At 31.6% G+C, this 22,305-nt stretch overlaps 2 protein-coding genes across 6 annotated transcripts in view; one reads left to right on the top strand and one right to left on the bottom strand.

Moving 5' to 3' along the window:
• LOC119634454 (probable 2-oxoglutarate dehydrogenase E1 component DHKTD1 homolog, mitochondrial) overlaps positions 1-7,570 on the bottom strand; it is a 9,380-nt gene extending 1,810 nt beyond the window's left edge. The window contains exons 1-9 of the mRNA XM_038028657.1: positions 7,314-7,570; positions 4,080-4,203; positions 3,582-3,771; positions 1,978-2,197; positions 1,550-1,711; positions 1,334-1,407; positions 775-1,271; positions 439-709; positions 2-363 (exon numbers count right to left, since the gene is read on the bottom strand). Of these exons, the coding sequence (XP_037884585.1) occupies positions 2-363; positions 439-709; positions 775-1,271; positions 1,334-1,407; positions 1,550-1,711; positions 1,978-2,197; positions 3,582-3,771; positions 4,080-4,203; positions 7,314-7,440 (2,027 nt within the window). The 5' untranslated portion in view covers positions 7,441-7,570. The remainder of the gene's footprint in view (position 1; positions 364-438; positions 710-774; positions 1,272-1,333; positions 1,408-1,549; positions 1,712-1,977; positions 2,198-3,581; positions 3,772-4,079; positions 4,204-7,313) is intronic.
• Positions 7,571-8,931: 1,361 nt separating this feature from the next.
• Positions 8,932-22,305, top strand: part of LOC119634452 (protein mesh) — a 31,706-nt gene continuing 18,332 nt past the window's right edge. For 2 of the 5 annotated variants that reach the window (XM_038028655.1, XM_038028654.1), the window contains exons 1-3: positions 8,954-9,420; positions 14,190-14,425; positions 14,525-14,712. In XM_038028655.1, the coding sequence (XP_037884583.1) occupies positions 9,045-9,420; positions 14,190-14,425; positions 14,525-14,712 (800 nt within the window). In that variant the 5' untranslated portion in view covers positions 8,954-9,044. Of the gene's footprint in view, positions 9,421-14,189; positions 14,426-14,524; positions 14,713-22,305 lie in introns of all 5 variants that reach the window. The other 3 variants (XM_038028656.1, XM_038028652.1, XM_038028653.1) reach the window with 3 other exon arrangements.

Below are 22,305 nucleotides of genomic sequence, written 5' to 3'. Positions count from 1 at the left end.
ACCAAATTGCGCCTCCCATATTATTAAATTATCGGGATTATCAATGGCCATGCCATATTCAAATCCCAAGACAGCCTCTTCGGATAGAATACTATTAGCAATTTCTAATTTGCCGCCTAAGCCTCCTTTAAGATCATTTAACGGTATATACATTTCATTGTCATGCTGATCGATTAACATAGCATGACGATGTGAAAATGTGCCACGACCCACATCTTCGCCACTTAGGCGTACATTATTTCCTTGATACATAAGGCTGCCAATAGCTAAAGCTTCAGCAGTAGACCAATCGATTTTTTCGCCCGCATTCAATTTATTGCGTCGAGCATCAACATGTATCTTTTTTAAATGTGGATGAATTTTCTGTTTTATTTATTAACAGAATGAATGAAAAATTAATTTAAAATTAATTCATACTGAGAGTGACGTAGTACATACAAAATTATCCGGATATGAAACGCTTTGTTGTCCAATATAATTGAGTAAAGCATAATCTAGACCTGTGTCCCAATACGTTACGCAATCGGATGATGCGGTAGTTAAGTGCTGCCATTGCTTTTGAAAGTATGACGGTTCCGGTTCATATTCTGATGCAGCAATTAATTCAGCATTTAAATATTCTAAATAATCAGTGCGTATCTTTAAAGCCTGTTCCGTTGTTAATATCGATTCATTGGCTAATTTTTCCGTATATAAATCCGGAATAGATCTAAACAATAAAAAAAGAATTTAAATAATTATCATTGATATAATATATATGTCGTTAGGACTGACTTGCGTGTATGAATAATTTTATAGACCAAGGGATTGGTAAATGTGGGATCATCTAATTCATTGTGACCCCAGCGTCTAAAACAATTTAGATCGATGAAAATATCCTTACGAAATTCACGTTGATAATCAAAGGCCAGCTTTGTAACTTGAATTAACATTTCGGGATCGTCGCCATTAACATGAAATACCGGAGCTTGTATAGTTTTAGCTAAATCGGATGCATAATCTGTCGATCGACCTCTTTCGCCAGGCGTAGTAAAACCGACTTGATTATTAATTAATACATGCAGTGAGCCACCGATATCGTAATGCGGTACATAAGCCATATTTAGGCATTCTTGATTTACTCCCTGACCAGCAAAGGCAGCATCTCCGTGCAATATCACGTTAAGTACTTTTGATGAAAATTCCATCAAAGGATTGTCATCGTTAAATGCGCCGTCTTTAAGCGTTTGTTGCTTCGAGCGCGTTTTCCCCATCGATACAGGATTGCCGGACTGTAAAATAAAAACTAAAAGAAATCTAAAAAAATATTTTCAAATTAATGCGTTCAACACACCTCCAAATGTGAAGGATTTCGAACCATATTAAAATGTATAGTTTTACCATCTATTTCAAGATCCTCGGAAGTGTCTATAAAAAAGTTAATCTAACATAAGCAAAATTGCGGTAAAGTAAAAGCATTTCCTGTTTTCTGTACTGATAACACAACCAACACCATATGCATAGTTACATATATATATATGTGCACATCAAGTAAATCTAGTTTACTTACGGAAATGACTTATGACATCTGACATGGCTTGACAATCTTTTGGAAATTCCGATTCACCCTTTAGTTTACGAAAAATTTTTGCTGGTCGCATATTTAACATGATTGTCTGTAAAGCAGTGCGTCCACGATGTGACATCGCGACCACGATATGAGTGAGATCAACTATAAAATTGTTTTAAGTAAATATAAAAAAATTTAAAAAGTTTTTCGGTAACAATTGATGTAGTGTTAGTAGTGTAATAATTTCGTAAGTAATTTTTCCAAATTTTTGGTTTTTTTTTTTTTTTTCCTCTCTCTCTCTCTCTTTTTAGAGAAAACTTTTCAAATAAATTAGTTATGTGTGTGACAAATTGTTTTGAAAAACTGGGCAAAAATGTATGAATAACAAATGTGTATTATGTAAGTAGAACGACTGACTGATGCCTCACCTTGAACGCAATCCCTTAATAATTGCCAAAAGAAGGCTAATAAAGTTTCCGCGCCCTCGCCACCGTAACGCTTAACAGTTGGAAATTTAATAGCCATGAAGTTATCCCATGCCTGTGATTTAATTAACAACTCAGCAATTTGTTTCCGTACATCGTTACTTACTGATCGAGTTTTCAGTTGTTCAAAATGTTTGCTTAACCATTCACGTTCCTCTAAATTCTAAAAGTTAATTAACAATTAGTCGCATATGTACAAAGTACAGAGTATTGATAAAGTCTGTTTACACACAATGACAAACAAAACTTGTATCGGTTATGAAAAGCATTAATGCATTATTTGCAAATGCCTTCTAACACTTAGTCCAGAAATACTATTTACATTACGTAATATCTTAGATAGAAAGGAAGGAGGAGGAGGAGAAAATCGCGCGACATTTGAAGATAGGTAAGCCAAATAAATCGCACGCGAAAAGATTGGGAACAATGGGGCGCTTTTTGGCGACTAAGCACTACGAACGTAACGATATGTGCTTAGGCTCTTATATCAGTGCACTCCTTTGGTCTTTTTGATTTTCTCATGTATCTCAGACAAGTGAGTCACTTTTGATTGGGTGATGATCAGGAAAAATTATTGGTAGGGAATAGGAAAGGGGAGAGCATTATAAGTTCCTGCTTAAGGCATTCTTTGATGATATCAAAGATCGGTCTTTAAGTGAAGTCGCCACTGTTCGCGCTAAGAGAAATGATTAAATTCGACTATCATTTTACTTACGATTGTGAAACACAATAGCGGCTTGTAAGTCGTAAGTCGCGAATGATATGCATGGCTGTGCTTTTTCCGTGTCCCTTATAAGCTTGTAGCTAAGATATCTGCTGAGCAAATTTGTAAGAGATTTGATTTAGAGAAACTGATCGGTCATATCCCGTTTGCCCCTCTACACCCTCTACACGTGAGCATTCCTCCGTATTTAGTAATAGTTTCACTGGCATGTCGTTATTCTAAATGAATCTGTGGCACTATTTCCTATCCTATTACTTTTAATATGAGAAATTGCTGGACATTGAAAGTGGATAGGGGCCTTTAATTGCAAACTAGTTTCTTTTCATTGTCCTAAATCTTAAGCAAGTAAACAATGCATAAACAATTTCGGTAGGAGTCGAGGGAGTGAATAAATTAAACATTTAATGGCTACACATATGGAATGAAAGTTTCTTTAAGATGTCAACGTCAAGGTAATGAATTATATATATATCTTTATACGATTCTTCCACACCCTCTTGAATGTATGGAAAAAGAGGAAAGAAGCACAAAGTTTCTTTGAAATGCCTTAGGATTTATTGCTGAAGTAGTTTTCATTTAAGTAGATGTAGTATAAAAAGAAAGCATTAAATTACTTAGGCATTACTTAGGATTTATTGCCTTTATAAGCGATAAAAAGTTTGTCCAGTCGATAAGTGAAATAAAGAAAAGTAAAGTATTAAGACTTTGGTGATAATCTATACATAAATACGTAAACATTTTATTAGCTTTGAAATGTGTTGATTTTTTTCCTTATCTGGCAAATAATGAATTAAAGAAGTTGCGTAGTCTTGCGTTGACATACCTCAATGTATGCGAACTCGGCACTAACTGCGTTACCGCAATAAATTTGCTTAAGTAGCAATTCCAGTACGTCGACAGTAGTAGTAGTAGCTGTTGTCGTTTCCAGTTCCGGTGCATTTAGCAAACCTTGCGGTTTTACATTTTCCTTTGCTTCAAGACCGTAAAATGCCGGATTTAATTCATCCAATGGACTGTTACAAGTAAATTCATAAACATATAAATTCGACTTGTGATGGTAAGTGCTTATATATATATATATATATATATATGTATGTATGTATATATGTATGTATGTATGAATATTTGTGGGTGTGTGTGTGTGTTTGTGTTTGCGTGCGCATAGTGCGTAAGTTTGTCACAAATGATTGTTATTTGTTGTTGTGACAATTTGTGTATATGTATTGCCTGCAGCGATTGCTTACCACATTCATACACACATTCATATAAATGTTGGTCGTGAGCGTTATATAAAAAAGTTTTTGTTTAAAGTTTTTATTACCTTTGTGGTCCTTTTATGCTGATGGGATTTACATTTGCAAATTTATGTCCATGCTTGCGGTACGCTTCCACCCAACGATATACATTACTTTGAGCATTTCTTGATTGCAGTACTTCTTCGGATACTATGACAGTTAAGTTAAGTAAAAGAACGTAAGAAGAAAGTATGTATAGGAATCATAGGTAGATGTTGGTGAAATGAGTTGTAAATGAATAAATATTTACAATATTTTTATCAAATGAAAGTGAAAATATATACTTTACAGGCATATATATGTTTCAATTCAATTAACGTAATTCATATAAATTTGAATGTGTCTAACAATTTTGAGCCTTTACTTTAAAAAGCGCATTACATACAAATAAATGATTAAATAATTATAAAACACAACAATAACCAAAAAAAAAAAAAAAAAATCTTTTAAAAGAGCTCTGTAGAAATTTTGGTTCAGTTTACGACTCTGAAGGAACTATGAAATATGATACTACGGTTGGTGTTCTGAAATGTTATGCACAGCTCTTCAAGCCGCCTCTGTTCCATATTTTGGCTTGATTGGTTGCTTCCCACCCAAGATATATTATTCTTATTTGACTACAAGCTTATTAGGCACATCGTAGTATAATTGTTTATTAAAACACATAAACCGATTCCGGTTAGTACCTTATCTAAGATGACGATGTGAATATTTGTCTTAAACTTTTTTTTTATCAAAAATAAATTCGAGAACAAATAATTTTGTCTTTAATACACCATGTGACATAGGTACTATTACTTAAGGACATCTCGTGTTGAATATGACACGGAATATACATTAGTATGGGTATATACCCTATCATATTGCATATACCCTATCATTTGCTATTTTAAAAAATATAAAACAAAAATTGGCCAAAAATCAATACATTCTTGCCGGTGCACATCCATCGGCACGTCTACTTTCTTCTCAATGTTTATGATTTACTCACACCTGCTCGTTGTAGTTGTTTTTCTTCTTTTTCTTTTAATATTATTGAAGGCGGAGGAAACTTTTCGAGAAAAATCATCAAACTTTTCTCTTTCTAAAAATCACTGTTGAATTTTACAATTTGCGAATACATGAGACGTCTATAAAGCTATGCATTGTCGAAAATTCTCTGCCAATTTTCCATTACTATCTTGACCTTTGCGTGATTACAGGTAAAATCTTCTTCCCGCGAGGAATACTCCGTAGATGACAAAGAAAATAATGCTATAATAGTGTCCGGCCAATCGTATGTTGCATCTATTAATGCCCGACCATCTTCATTTCGTCGGTAAACCCTAATCGCGCCGCTGTCATATGTATGTTGGCGCATTTACGTGAAGCGATTACTTAGCAGTAATTACTTTTGTCTATCGCATATCTGTAGCAGTCTTTGAATCTCTGTTAATCCTACAGAATAAATAAAAATCGATTTACTCTACAGCATTTTCATCGTAGCCCGAGCAACTTTTGCGGTACACTGTTAAACACGATCTGATGTCTTCCATTACTCAAAAGTTGAAAAAGTTAAGTTTCACCAGAAATTTATATAGGTTGGATTGTGTAGATGTTTTTGCTTCAGATTATGTGGAATTCAAACGTTTAGCGAATTTTTTGCATTCAACTTACTCTCAATGCTCCTTTTCTAGGGCGGTGTTACTTAAATTTAAACAGTATGTCATTAGATCGAGAAAAATTCTGAATCCGTTTTTTCATATTTCAAACGATGGATAATTTTGATCGACTATCCTACAGACAGACGGACAGACAAGCATTCAGAACAAGTGGGTGAAGTTGAATGCATTTTATGTCCGCGCAAACTTAATATAACCTACACCTCAAACGGTGTATGGCATGAATACACGGAAATGATAAAAAATATTTCATATAAAGTATGGCGTCCAAAAACTTTACACACATACATACATATCCTTTGCATGTGGGTTTCGGGCCATCTATTAAAAATTCTTCTTTCTTATCTATATACCTGTCATGTACATTACCCTTTTTTCTTATAAAAAGTAACGGCATATAGGTAGGCAGGTAGCAAAAACTTCGTTTTAAACCAAACACACAGTCACTGTTTAGCCTTTTATTTGTTTTGTTCTTGTTTTGTTTGTCTTTCGATTGTATTGTAAACTTACTTTTCTTTGCATTGGAATTATTTGCTCTATTTGGTGTGATTCTCCGAACAGGTATTACACATCTATTGTTTTTATAAATATCTCGAATATGTATATATATCCACGTATTATAAACAATCTCTAAATCCTACAAATATTTGTTCGAATTTTGATTTTTTTGAGAATTTTGAAAGAACTTTGTTTATGTTGTTATTCAATGCATATGCAAGGTATGAAGCAGTGAGCAGCGTGAGAGAAACAGGACTGACATTGGGTTAGATTTTCATTTTGATAATGATAGCGAAGCGACAAGCCTTTAATCATACATACATATGTGTGCGTTCTATGCGATGTATAATATTTACATAATAATAATAAACGTCACTTAGATTGATTTGAATTTTGTTAAAAGATTTATTTATTTATTCCTTTCATATGCAATAAGCTCACCACTTCAATGCCGATAAGAGAATAATTAACATAAAATGTATTATAATGTAAAAGCCGGTCTCTTCGTAAGGCGTTTTTACCCTTCCGCATTACTTTACTGCGTTGGCGTATGGCAACGTAATCAAAATCGCGTATCAAGTTTTATTTTAATTACAAAAATATTGTAAATAATATTAATGCCACTTGTATTTATTATAGTTATCTCTCAATCATATATAGTTATAGTTATTGGAAAGAGCATAAATTAAGAAACAAATAATAAAAGAGAAAAAAAAAAAAATGAAAGACATACACAACCATTGCAGTTTAAAGCACAAAGAGAAAAAAAAAAACAACAAAAAAAAAAAAAGAATTTATGGTACATTTGATTAACAACAAAATGTACAAAACAGCTTTTGTTTCATTTGTTTGCGGAAGCAAAGTTATTCATAAAATGCAATTCCAATATACAGATAATAACACACGACATACTAACTAATAAACTGCAACTTATCGCACAATAGTAAAAGATGTTATCATTATTATGGATTTGCATTGAGAGCACACACACATGTACAAAGATTACAAAGATTATTCACGAGTTGACAACACTTTCAATTCAATAAAAATTCATATAAACTAGTTTTTTTTTTTTTTTTTTTTTTTTTGGTGATATGATACCTTTGAATTGGCGTTTCGGTCTTGGGCGATAACCAAAAACACCCTTTTCACTATGATAAGTACGCCGCAGAACAGTAGAATGCAATAAAGTTGCAGATATTTTTATACGATAAATATGACGTAGCATTATGTAGATCACTTGATTGATATATATATATATATATAGTTCTCTTATCTTACAACGTACTATAAAATAACACAACGAATAATGCCGTTTTCATTAAAAATTTACCGTATCCGTGAAGAGCTATAAGTAAACTGAATGCAACATTTTTACTCATTTATTTTATTATAAGACAAAAAACTATTCGACATTTGCTCACTATATCGCAATTGATAAGAAAAATTGAATTGAATTTGTAAAGAGATTAGAAAAAGTGTTTTGTCGAAGTTCTCATTGTACTCTTGAAACATTTAGAAAATGAATTGAAATAGAAATGAAAAATATTTTATTGTCGTCTTGTGAAGTTTAGCCCACTGTGCGTAATGCATATTTTTGTCTTTGCTAGACGGATTAGATTATCTTTACACTTGTTCGCGTCATTGCTAAATGAGTGGCATTGAAACAACGGCATTAAATGCACAAAATGATTAAAAAAATTGAACGAAAATAATGAGAAGACATGTTTAAATAAAAGCGAAATCAAACGCTGAACACAATGAACGCATTTGTGTCGTGCATTATGCGCAATATTTTTTTGTATGACTTTTACTCCAACAATGTTATGCAAGCTGCATGTTCAACTGCGTATGAACACATGTAAATAGATCATATTTTGATTTGATGCAAATGCAATCATTGTGGTCAATGCCTCATGCGTTACATAATAAAAAAAAAGTAAGAAAAAACAATTTAGGTAATTATATCCCGTCGTGAATGAATTTTTTTTTAGCCATCACCGTGATTATAAAAAAAGAAAAATACATATAAGAAAAGTTTATAATGTTTATCTGTTATGTTTTATGAGTAATAAGCAAAAAATACGGAAAGCAAATGTATTCACCGTTTTTGTAACATAGGCGTTTATAGGCGATTATTTTTTCTAAGGGATCACTCTACGGTTGAATTTTCCAAATTGCCTAATGAAAATTTTTCAAAATATTTCAAAAAAAAAATCCTTTTATTATATTAAAAAAAAAAAAAAAAAAAAAAAATCGAAAAAGTATGCTTTCCTTTACCATTCGTCGTAATCCATTTCATATCCCTGAAGATGAAAATACATTTTCTTTTTCCTTTTTGTATTTAGTAATTGTGCGCATTGTCTTATTGTATTGCATTGCTAATTTTTTTTTTTGAACACGACCAGGCCGCCAGTGATCGCAATCTCAAAATTGCTTTAAAATGGAGCGAATAAAAATAATTAAGCAAATTATTTAAAAAGCTTTTATAGCATTATCTTAGTGCTTTCGTCGGAGCTACGGAAGATAAGATATGGAAAAATAAGAATTTTTCCAAAACGACAGGTGGCCGTTATTAACTTGAACACAAATTCAGTTATATTTTAAACGTAAACTTGTATTCAACGAATTTATGAAATAAAACAAATAAAGTGAATAGAAAAAAAAAACAACATTTTTTTTTTCCCTCATTGATAAAAAGGATTGATTGTTTAAATAACTAATAACAAGTGATTAATAAATATTATGAATATTCATTCAATAAAGTGAACATAAGCAAAAAACAACATCTCAGTATAAAAAAGTTTATATAAAGGAAAAAACGTTTACACAATGCGTTTAAATTTATTTCTAGTCAGCATATTAGCTGGTAGTTGTGTAGTATTTGTGTTTTCAAACGAAATGGAAAGTGATAACAGTACAGTTATAAGAAGAGATAGTACAAAACATAAAACTAGTAATGTTGCTGAATTGTTTGAGGTGTTTGCAGATGTTTTAAATGATAAGACAAAGCAAGAAAAAGCAAAAACTTGGAAAGAAAATTCGGTGAACAGAATTGTTTCAGCAAATGTTACAATTGACAAGCAACAGCAGCAACAACAACAGCAACAACAGCAGCAGCAGCGTAGTGGATCTTTAATTCTATATAATAGCGATTATTTGGGCGAATTAGGTTACGATTTCAACATTGATAACAATTACAATTGGGGTAAGAGGACAGGTTATCTGTATGAAAGAAATTTCATAAATTAGGTTAGAATGCATTAACGTTTTCACAAAAATTCTCTTTTACTTATGAATCAGTTATGTTGTATTACTCATACCAAATCGGTCATTTGCAGTTATCATGTACTATAACAATTTTGTTTATTTACTGTTTAATACTTGTTTCTGATAAGATAACGAAATTACTAACATTTATTAAAATAACTTGGCTGAATTAAAGAAGACATTATAAGGCACATGTGGTTTGCTCTGTATGTATGTATGTATGTGTGTGTATGTGTGTTTGTTATATATATATATATATATGAATGTATAAATATATATGCATGTGTTTGTAATAAATATATACATGTATACATATGTATACATATGTTCATGCGTCTGTGTGTATTACTATATAGATCTTTAATGAAGTGGAAGAATTTGTCATTGTATGAAAGATATAACACAAAAAAAAAAAGAAGATATAATGAAAAAAATTTTTTATTATGATATTTAAGAACATATAGCATAAGTTTCTGATGTGTAGAATAAATTTAGCTAAACTTATCTATCAAAAAGACATGGAGAGAGAGGTGTATGCAGGAACTTTATTATTTTATCTTAACATTTAGATGTCATAGTTTTTTCATAGTACGATTGCTTACGGATGCGCGTAAAATGCACGATAAGACAAGCATATCAGCAGTGTTGGTTGGAAAAAAATTCAAATTCCGCAGATCTAATTTAAAAATGATGCACGGCACGCTCGCAAGAATGCTTTAAATTGCCGAAAATCTAATGTGAATTTAAGAATGTATCACGATCCATAACCGCCTTTCAAGTATAGAACACGCATCCATAGATAGATTTTTACGTTACGACCGTGCAACAATTCGATGCAAAAATAGATCAAATGTCGTCATCTTCCCATATGACTACATGGGAGAACTTTTTCAGTCAACTGAATTTGAAATGAATCTAAGAGTAGGTTATCTAAAAAATCATTTCTTGTAGCAATTGGATGCAAGCTTGTAGACATAGTGTAGAAATGTGACTAACGGTAAGCTTTTTCAACTTTTTCTGCTTATGTACTCAGTTAACTTTCCAATAATTTGTGATTCGAATTTGAGCTGCACCAGATCCCATTTCCGACATTTGAGTTAAATGGCATATTATCTAAAATGATTATCTAAAACAATTACATAAAATAATTGATAATTGATAATTTTTTTTTTTTTGAAATAATTTTTATCTTACGCTACTTATAATGTAGGATTTACTAAGTTCATGCGGATGAATGTGTAACCCAAAAAGATTTAAGCTGAACTCTATTCAGAATTATTTTTTGGATCGATTTAAGTTTGCATATCTGTCTGTGAGTCTGTTTATCTGCTCGTATGGTGTTTTGCTCAACCTACGGTTCGCAATTGTTGACGCATTTTATCGAAATTTAAGTCAAAGGCGGAGATTTTTGAAAATGTATCAGATCGGATCGCTTTTACGACCAGTTCCCCACGTAACGCCGCCATACATAACAAAATTTGCCAAAAATAAAAAAAAAAAAAAAATAGGTTTGTGTTAATGTGTGCGTTTAATTTGAAAATAAGTTGAAACAAGACCGACTATTAAATACCGTACATCGCTTTGTCAAAAATTTACCATTGTTGTATCAAACCTTCCTTTTTAAAAGACCACTTATGTGGAGAGTGTTTCACGAATAGATTTAAATACACTTTCAAACTTACCATAATAAATATACTTTGTACTAATTTTCTTGTAAAATTTTTAAGAATCGAGTTGGCTAAATTACTTCTTGGAAAGGAAATTCAAAAAATGGGCTCATTCGGATCCGATTAAGTCTTGTTAAAATACAAGAATTTGTTTCAGAAAATAATTCTGAATTGTTTGATATACAAAAAATAGACAAGTTTGTCTCAAGTCCTTCTGGGCGCTACACACATCTGAACGAATTTAATATATTGTATAGAGCGGTTTGTTTTTTTTTCTCTTTTGTAATGCTGCTTGATGAAATAATGTTTTCTCCTGCTGACAAAGATTTTTGATACGTGATTTGAAAGTAAACTAAGTTGTAACACATATTCGCACACATATACGCACAGATTGTAATAATAGGCGATTATTCGGTCAATCATTGTAAAGATATTGTTGATGTAATTTTCTATCCTTTCACATCCTTTTTACGGAAAATTTGTAAAAACTTGTTGAAGAGATTACAAGAAATTAACAAAATTTCTTAAGCAAACTTTTCACAACAAACGCAACATCTTTCTAAGTTATCCATGCAATTACTTTAAAGGATTAAAGGTCTTTTGATCTGCCTATAAAGATGTTTCATTGCATTGTTTTCGGAAAATCAAAACAGGTAACTGAAAATATTTGCAATTGAAGAATAACTCGAGTCTTTTCATGGAAAACCCCATTTAGAAGGTATTCTCTATCATAAGCTTGTTTCTCTTAAGCAAAAGGATTTCTTACGTTCTATTAAAAGAAAAGAGCAGAGAATACATATAAAACAAAGTAGAATGCAAAAGAACAAAGTTCTTAATGCATTTCTATTAATTTTATAAGAAAAAGATATGCGTATTACAAGCACACGCAAGGATTTTGCTTTCGCTTCTTATGATCCGAAAACCCATTTAAGATCGCATGATATATTTTGTCTAAAAAACATCATGAGTTGCATTATGAGTTGTGACAGACGGACAGATAAGTATAAGTTAGCAAATGATTCGATTCGAGTTACTAAAGAATGGATCAATATATCAAGTTCTTTGAGATCTTACATATATCCGGAAAAACTTAATAGATCTTCGTGTGACAAGTGGCGTAGGATATGAAAATATTGGTAAACATTATTATTTATTTGCAGTAATGTCCTCAACATAACAAAACTGCAAGCTTTATTATAGAAAGGTAATTAGTAAACTCGTTTAAGTAGATAATCGATTGCTGCTATAATTAGGTAGAAATTATTACAAATATATATAAAAGTATTTATAACTTATGTGAAAAATTACTTACCTGTCACTGTATTTTAGTTGAAATTATTTTCTTTATCCTGAGGTTTTCTAAAAATTAAAGGATCTAAGGATCTACTTTCAGGTAAAATGGCTTTCACCTTTATCTGCGTATATATAGAAGAAGTCAAGACACCTCTTAAGCATTACCAAGTGTAAAGACAAGGTGAACAGACATTGATATAATCGGAGCAAGAAAAGAATAAATTCATAGAAATATATATAAATAAAAAATGAGTGCCTTCGATAAGTATTTATTTTCTCACAAAGTGTCAAAGTGCAAAACGGCAAATAAATCTACCAAAGCTGTTGATGATGGGGATTGTGATGATGGTATTAACATGGCAATGGGCTCCGATCTAAATGATGATACAACGCCTCTATTAGCTTCAACACCTAAAACTGCTAATAGCAATGGCAAGTCGCTGCATAGATTTTTTGGTAACTGCGTTAAAAATAATTTTTTCAATATCGCCAAAGAAGCACCGAAATGTTTGTCTTCAAATAATCCGTACATGCAACTACGTCCACAATTGCATACTACACACAGACAATTGTCCTCCGAACTTCGCGAAAAAATCCTAGAAATGTCAAAACGTAGTTCGGCTTCAGATGAAACAAATGAGCTAACGCATGAAGACCAGGAAACAACTCGCAGTAAACAAGATGATGATGAAGTAAAAAATCGAGCTAATTATTATGAAGTGTCAAAGAGCAACAAAATTTGCTATCAGCAGCTATCCTTAGCGACATGTGCACCATTAAAATTGCAAAATGATTTTGTAGATAAAATGAAATCGGCCAGTGGTGGTGAAGTGAACAATGCAACATTTGTAATTTCGCAGAATACGATTGAGTTGAATTACAAGGCTAACGATAGAAACGACGAGAGAATTAAACAAAAACCGCAAAATGCAAACTCCGTTAAACGGATGAAGTGGACGATTAATGATGACAACAATTTTGATTTCGTCGACGATAAAGAGAAATGCGGTAGTATGAACCATTCAAAGAATGGAAAGGACATAGGTACAGTTGCTACAGATATACAACCAATTAAAGAACGTATCAATTTTTTCAATAAGCTCACTAATAACTACAAAGATATTAAATCAAAGTTTATTAAACAATCAACGGTAAATAAATTGCAAAAAACAACGCAATTTGAAAACCCATTATATCAAAAATCGAATCATTTAGCCACCAATACATCAAAAATATGCTCTACTACTACGAATATGGATAATAGCAATGATAAGCAGAAATCAACAATTAAAGCCTTGGCGAAAAAAATACAAAATTTAACGGAAGAGGCGAACAGATCTTCTCACCCTAACGGTGGGAAAAATTCCCAATTATGTTATATGCGTCAAAATGCATTTATGCCATCATCAGCATCATCATGCAATGGTATAAAACCGCGAGAACATACCGAAGCGAGAATCTTGAATTCGGTTAAACCGGTCAGATTACGTATTGCGGAATATGAGCGACTTATTTCCATGAAATGTTAAATATTTCAACATAAATTTTGACAAAAGACTATATCTGATAGCATAACTTTATATTAAATGTGTACAAAGTTTAAAGATTAAAAGAATAAAATTTGAAAATATTTAATAATTCAAAATAAATGTTTTTTTTATTGGTTAATAGAAGCATAAAATTAGTATTTGCTTACATTATGAGATATATATTTTTTTTTTTTTTGCTTATATCTTTTATTTAATAGATCCTAATAATCGTATTGCTCCACCCGATACACCTACACATGCTTTGGGCGGTTATGTAATAACACCGCAACGTTTGGCGGAAATACGTTCTTATTTTATGTATTGGTTTTTCGATCAGGATATGTATGAAGGACGTGGTGATTATCAATACGATATTCACGTTTCAACAACGCAAATACATAAAAACTTAAATTTTCAATTGCCTTTTTTCGGTTTTCGTTTCAATTACACGAGGGTAAGTTAATGAGAGCGCATGTAAAAATCAATAAAAATGCAAAAATAATTATAATTTGGTTTTTATTTTTTTTTTTGGTTTTCATTCATTATTTGCCAGGTATCTTTAAATGGTTATCTGGAATTCTCTGATCCACCTGAATATTATACGTATCCCTTGGTGTTTCCCATTAAAGATTGGCCGAAAAAGAATGATCCCTCGTTCATTGGTATATTCTTTTCGAAATGCCGTGTGGGTCGTATATATGCCACCGATATTGATCAACGTACACCAGGTGTTTATTTTCGGTAAGTTATTTAAAAGCAGGCAAAACGATTCTATGAAAATTGAACAAAACTTAGATAAAAGAAAGCTATTTAAGTCGTTGAATATCTGTTACTGTTAGGGGCGACTCGTACGCGTCACTATTCCGCTTGTAGTAGATAAGTAATTACAAAAATCTGACTTTATTTATAGGAAAGATTGAGAATTTCGATCTCTTTGTTTTTGTTGTTATAGCGAGTTAGTAAGCTTCGTGAGTAGTTTACGTTGATTTATGCCTCTTCGGAAGATAAAAATTCCATTAATGTGTGTGAATGTGCTATTATATTAAGAATTTTGTTTCACGCATACCTAAGATCTATTAGGAGCAGGATTTTCTTCAGCCTTACCGATAAACGGCAAGCGGGCATTGGTTTGAATGTTAGCCTGACATGGTAAGGGAAAGGTTAAAGGTTTTTCTATACTAAGGACTTAGAACGCTGCAACGAAAGCTTTCCAAAAAATTGAAAAATCATTGAATTTCCCAAGTTCAACCTACTGGTTACTTATATTATAACTTGAGGTTATTATTCTAATTCATTCTATTGATTGGTCTCTGTGGGCATGTGTATGCTTAATGACCCAGGAGCCCGGCGACATGTGGGTTAACTGCAAACTACAATCAGTGCATACTCAGCGAACTTTTCGGTTTACTTAATTTATGCTTATCCATAAGCTAAGCTATTCGCGTGTAAAAAACGCAATGGTTAAATTGATTCATGCTCTGTTGATGAACATATTTTTATCCATTAAATCATTACTCTTCTCTATTTTATATTTATTTTATTTATTTATGCTTTTTTATGATGACGCTTTTAGCAGGCCTTTCAAGTGCTCGTTAATTTAATATTTCTGCAAAAAAAAAAAATAATATAAGCTTTTATTGAAAGTCGTTTGACGAAGAATTATACGAGGGTCAGTGGTTAATGAGGAAAGGAGTTCATACTTATATAACAGTATAAAGATTTTAAGCAAATTCTCTTTACGCTTCTTTGATTTGATATCAATCACATTCATGTTCGTTTACAAGCAATGCGTGATGAATAACTTTGCTTAAAGATATAAACGTGTTTCATATATTTTCCTTTTCGTTTTTTTTTTTTTTTTTTTTGCTTCCATAAGGATAAGAAAACTTTAAAAGATCCCGAAGAAAAGATGAAAAAAGCATTAAGTGCTTGGTATTGATTGCATAATAAAGTGCTTGTGTTAAAAATGATTTAAAAATTTCTGTTCTTAAGTTATTGCATACAATGACGGCTAGCTGTTAAAGCTTTGGTTAACTACTCAAACTATAGTTTATAATCGCTAAATGGAAGCAAGCCATCATCATTGAATGCCATCATCAAATATCTACTCGGGAGAATACAAAGATTGCAAATGAATCAAAAACAATTGACAATCACTTAAAACCGTTCGATACTTGGATTTTGCATAAATTGAGAGAGAGAGAGAGATTCACTCACTTATCACAATATTTGCGATATGCATTTAGTTTGCCTATGTCTGTTTGTATGTAGTAACATTCTACCTAAGCAATCATCATGAACAATGCAGTCTGATTCGAAGCTGTTTACTACAAATTATTTTGAATGTCACTACTTCTGCTAGAAATGAAGAATTAAAAGGTTACTCGATTCAATTTTTCGCTACTTAAGGTTGAAGCCTCAGTAAACGCGATTTTATGAAAGAAAATCAAATTGATTAGAATTCATATTCTGTTGCATTAAATAGTTGATTATCAAGCTGGATATTTATTACTGGGCACTTTTTTAAGCTAGTCGGACGGATGCAGGGCCATTCGATAATTTAATCATACCGAGTACAGATGTGCTTCAAATATTTATCTTCCTTTAAGTAATAATGGTATTCCATAATAACATAAATTGCATTACAAGGCAAAGTAAGTCTTGTCGTTCTATTACCTGAATCCATCTATTATATATGTATCGATGTAAAAACGGAAATCCTTTAAGTTTTGAATTTTTCAAAAAAATTATTTAATAATTAGAGAAGAAACTGAAGACGACTTTGATTGTATTCAAAATTGATCCAGGAAACAATTGAAAACACTTTAGTGAAATGCTGACCATCACTAAATACCCTACACCGTTTCGCTTAACGCAGTTATTCATACAACGACTTTGCAAAATTTAGCCGTATATGGAAAGTGATCGAAAAAGTGATAAGGTCCGAACCATTCAATACGAAATTTCATCAAATTAATTTGAAAATTGCCACCTGTAGGTTGAATACAAGAAAACAAAACAGACAGATAGACTAACCAGTTTTGACCGCAAAGAAACAAGACCGGCAGATGAATGGACGGACAGATAAACTTAAAAGCTCAGAATCACTTTCTGAATCGATCGGTGTAATAAAAAGTGGGTGTGGGTATATCCCAGGTCCTTCTGAATGTTGCTTACATACGCACAAACTTAACATTCTTTTGTATTAAAAGTGGTGTAGGGTATAAAAATTGAATTCTAAATTTAAAATGCTTTTACCGAATTACTATTTAAGTATTTATTGCGTCTACCATAAACTTCTCAAGTATTTGCAAATATGGCGAAGAGTTATAAAAAGTTTCTATGACAATAATATCCGTTGGGTAATAACAATGAATTGTTTGTTTTTTGTTTCTTCAATATTGAAGAAATGCGAAAATTGGTCGATGATTGGATAGCTGTCAAAGCAATGTCGTACTTTCGATGCGGTATCGCCATTTTGCCGGAATGATGGGAAAAAGTGGTAGATTTTGTTCCAATTTTCCTCAACAAGTGGCTTTTTGAAGTGTGATAAAATGATTGAAATACATACAAGCATGTAACATGAATAGTTCCAATGGCGACATATTAATATGCTCGTGTCTCTGTCACCTCTCATCTTATCTGATTTCAAAAATTTAGCTTACGGATGCCCTCGCAGAGTAGCAAGTGGCCGGAATGATATAAAAACTGCTTCAGGGCACTTAATTAAATCATATATGCTTGCCTATGTACATATAACGATTAAAATTAATTTCAATATATTTGATTACACGCACATTTATTATTCCATTTATTATCATAAAAATTATTATTGTTTGTAATTTCGAAAATTTGCTTTGTTTTTTCAAGCAAATTTTGATGAGTGCATCAAAATGAAATTCTACATAATATATGCAATAAATATCTCGGTGTGTGTGTGTGTACGCTGGCAATAAATTCGTTTATAACAACACTACTATCACAAAAACATTCATTCATTCATAGGAAAATTTCAAGGTTCAGCAAGTTTTCATAAAACATTTGTTATTATGCGTATGTGTAGGATTCTTTTTTTTTTTTTTTTTTTTTTTTTTTGTTTCAATTTTAACTGCGTGAATATTTGTAAAAATATCCTGTTTGGTTGTTTAGCTCTTTTGCGTCGTCATTATTTTATTTCCCAGTTGGCGTTACCCATATTTTATTTGATTAAAAAGTTAGTTACAGCTTCTTGCTTTGAGAATACTTTATGAAGCGTGGATAAGTTCTTACATTATTATTTGTAAATTCACGAAAACACACATTTAATAGCGAAAAAAAAAAAACACTTAACGGAAGCTCTTCAAATCCAAATAGAATTTGAACCCATTAATATTGCTCTTGTGAAGAATACATTTCAGGTTATGTGAAATGCGAAAAAGGCGCCTGAAATTTATTATATAGACAGTGATTATTAAGAAGAAATTTCGTTTTGTACCGTTTTTTTTTTTTTATTTCTAAGAGAAAAATTGATCATTCAAACCTTAAAATGGGGTAAAACTGTGATGCTTAGAAATCTTTATATTCATGGCCATTGCATTTGGATGTTGGAAGGTTTTACGCCGTCCAGGATTCCATCATCCGTCCATTTACTTCTCCTTCCAATTGATTGTTCATTTATCTGACCATCCATCGGTTCACTGTTCTTTTATTCGTGGAAGAGAAAACCCATTGGCCCATTAATCAGTGTATTGATCGCTAGTTCATTCGCTTAATCATTTGTCTGTCAACTCATCCAGTCATTCAAGTCTACGCTTGCCTCAAAAAGCGATTTTAAAATCTAAAAGATTAATATAGATTACAGGGTACACATACACACCAATAATGAAAGATCAACTTTACGGAAAAGATTTAAGTTAAAAATACTATCAAAGACAAAAAAAGTCTTGAAATTTTCGAGGATATTTCGAGGAAAAATTTGATTTATTTAAAATATGCTTTGTTTTTTTACAAACGATTAAATAAAATGCAAAAACTACAAAATTGTAATGAATATTGTTCTAAGCTCGTCCTGATCCCGTCAATCAACATCTTTTCATAGAAATCTCTTTGTTCATTCCTTTTAGCAAAAATTTACTTTTCTTTTTAAAATTTTGAATGCAAAGACATCCGCTATCTTCTCTAAAATATTTGGCAGATTAGAATATAAATGCGTTTGCATTTAAATAAAATGCTTTTACAAGTTGTTGTACTACCAGCCTAAATACATTTACATTTCATTATACAACATTCGCAAATATCACAAGAAGATAACAATAGGGAAAGGGAACATTTTGCCATATGTTGAGTGGACCAGTAAGATGACTTTGCTGACGGAGAGTGAGAAGTTTATCATTTCCGATACACTTTTGAGGTAATAATCGTAATTTTCCAAAAAAAAGTTAAACGATCTTCGGCCGTGACATCACCTTATTATTAAATAGAAATTGAATGACAAAAACAAGCGCCTGTTAAACCTAGTGCTACGTTTAAAACGAAGAAAAAAGACAAGGGATTATTAAAAATTAATAATTGCCGAAATGTCATTTTTGCTTGATAACATCATTTTTTTATTTTGACATATTTTGTATAAATTTTCTTGTATCGGAAATAGGGATCTTACTCCATTCTTCTTGTAGTCTATTTTTCATACCTTGAAGAGAAGAGATTCACCGTTTTCCCATAAGGCGGCTTAATTTGTCCCACATTTTTGGTGGGGTTCATGCTTGGTAATTGGGGAAGAGCGTGAATCACTTTGGGGCAATTATGGAATAATCAAGAATGGTTCTTATTAAGCGGCACTATATCTTGGTAGAATTTGAATGCCAAGTAACTTGTTTTTTTTTTCTTGAAAAATTGATTTTTAAACAAGTGACAGAGTTTGATGATTTTGCTTTGGAAAAATCGTAAATTTCAATTAATTGAAAAAATGAATTGATGGCAGCTAAGGAATTTCATTTTGCAGCTATGTAGCAATTAGAAGGAAATTAAGAGATTGCGCTGCGCCGGTCAAGTCTCAATTCTGCATTTTTCTTATAACCTATTTTGCCTGCATCATGCAATTGGTTCAAGGGCAGCTTCGTCTATGCCAAAATTTTTTTATTATTAATTGTTTTTTATACTTGTCAAGTTATTTAATGAATTTAATATAAGTGTAGTGTGGCTCTATGAGTGGGCTGTTTTGTCCTATTTAAAATATCATAGCCTCCTGAACAGATGCTTTATATTATTTTCGACATTTTAGGAAGTGTTCAAGTAAATAAAGAAATTAAAAAAAGAAAAGAATATCAGAGAAACATATCATCCCACAACTACACTTAACCTATGGATTAATGGGTAATTGCTTTCAATAGAAATGGAATTTGAAATAGAATTTGTTAACAATTGGCCAACTTAAGTATTTTTTTTTTTACATTCAGATTCTCGTCAAAGATTCATATCTATTGTGATATATGTGTATATTGAATATTTTACAAAAAATCAAAATCAACAATCACGGCATTCATAGGATTAATTGTGCTGAATAACTTTTTGCGTCCATTTGCATTTTTTTATTGACCTCTTTAAACACTAACATATATTGCATTGCATTAGTAATTATGCAATGATTTCCCTTTTTCCGTTTTTTATTGTCTTTCGGTTTAAATCATATATAAATACTTTCCTTTCAAGCTAAATGAACAAGCATTGAGGCGTATTAAGACTTCGTTGATACATTGCTTCCATTATTTGATCTACTGGAATGTATGCAAGTGGCTTTATTTCTAATCCCTGTCTTTGCCTTATGCTGATCAATTTTTAAGACTTTAAATAGAAGACTTACAATAGAAATCTTGTATTTTCATAGCAGACCTTGATTTTGATTTTCTTCATTTTGTCATTTTTAAAATATCTTTGATCGAATTGGAATCTTTTTTTTTCGAAAAATTGAAAATTTTCACACAAGAATATAACAACAATAATACAAGCAACGCTAAGAGCCAAGTCTTTCATATGGATTGGATGCCGTATACTGAGCAACGTCGCAGAGGCATCACAAATCATAAGGTATTTTTTGTTATGGTTTGGGTGACTTAAAAACGCTCTTTTATTACAAAACTGTTACAAAAGCATTTTAAGTAGCGTTAATAAGTATTTCCTTGGGATACCAAAATTGATATAAAATCAAAACATAACAAGAAAACGCGTAATTTTCTAGTAACCGCTTAAAACACTACTACCTTACTCTGACAGAAAGAATTTATAATAAATACCATTTCCCTAAGCATGAGTAGCCGAACAAGTACGAATCGTGACTACCAAGTCTGTCAAGTGTTCTGGGGTTCAAATCTCAATTTTAATCGTATTTATAGTGTGAGTGTTCAGTCGGTAGAGGAACAAAATTTACACAATTGTGCACAAAATCATTAGATTGCGGCAGGTTCCCGTGGTCGTTTCCTTTTTCATCACTTCTTTCCGACCAGCATCATATTACGCATATAGCGGACGTTCCCTGAATGATTTGGTCACATAATTAAAACAAGAAAAAACAATTCTCCTAAGCAAAGTCTTAAAGCGGAAATCACGTCTTCAGTAAACTCAAATACAAGACAAATGTAATAAAATTAAATTGCTTCCTTAAATCATTTTGCTGAGTTATCTACATACCTAAGGGGATCTTCGTTATGCGTTACGAAACTTTATAACAAATCCAATATTATACAACCAGTGTGGCGAGTATAAATACAAAAAAAAAAAAAAAAAAAAAAAAAAAAAAAAAAAAAAAAAAAAAAATTGAGCTTTTGAAGCTATTCTGTAGTGTTTTTGGCAAAAAACTTGCTAAAGATTGATGCATTGCCTGCAGTGAAAACATTTACTCTTACATATGCATATACTTTATATACAGAGATGAAGTAAAAAATAATATGTAAAACTTTTTTTCTAAGAGATTTCCTTGATATTCTTCTGAAGTTCTGAAGCACATACGAATTTTCTAATGTGTGCATATTTGTATGCACAGAGAGTGAGCGCAAATTGCAAAAGTTTTTTTACTTTTACTTATTTTTGTTTTTTTGTTTTTTTTTTTTTTTTTGCTTAACACAAATTACATTTTTATTTACGTACACACGAGTGTTATGTAATACAAGATGTAAAGTCAAAGTTTTGTTGTTTTACTTCGGGCAGGTTACCAAATTAATGTTTCATGTAATGTACACATGTTTACCAGGTACTTATAACAGACGAGTAGGAAAATTACAAATAATAGCTTTAGAAAGGATTCTTCATTACTACGCATTATGCAAAAAAAAAAAAAAAAAAAAAAAAAAAAAAAAAAAAAAA

Source organism: Glossina fuscipes, unplaced genomic scaffold, assembly GCF_014805625.2.
Source record: "Glossina fuscipes isolate IAEA_lab_2018 unplaced genomic scaffold, Yale_Gfus_2 3, whole genome shotgun sequence".
Lineage (NCBI taxonomy): Eukaryota > Metazoa > Arthropoda > Insecta > Diptera > Glossinidae > Glossina > Glossina fuscipes.
This window is presented reverse-complemented; position numbering and strand designations above follow the sequence as displayed.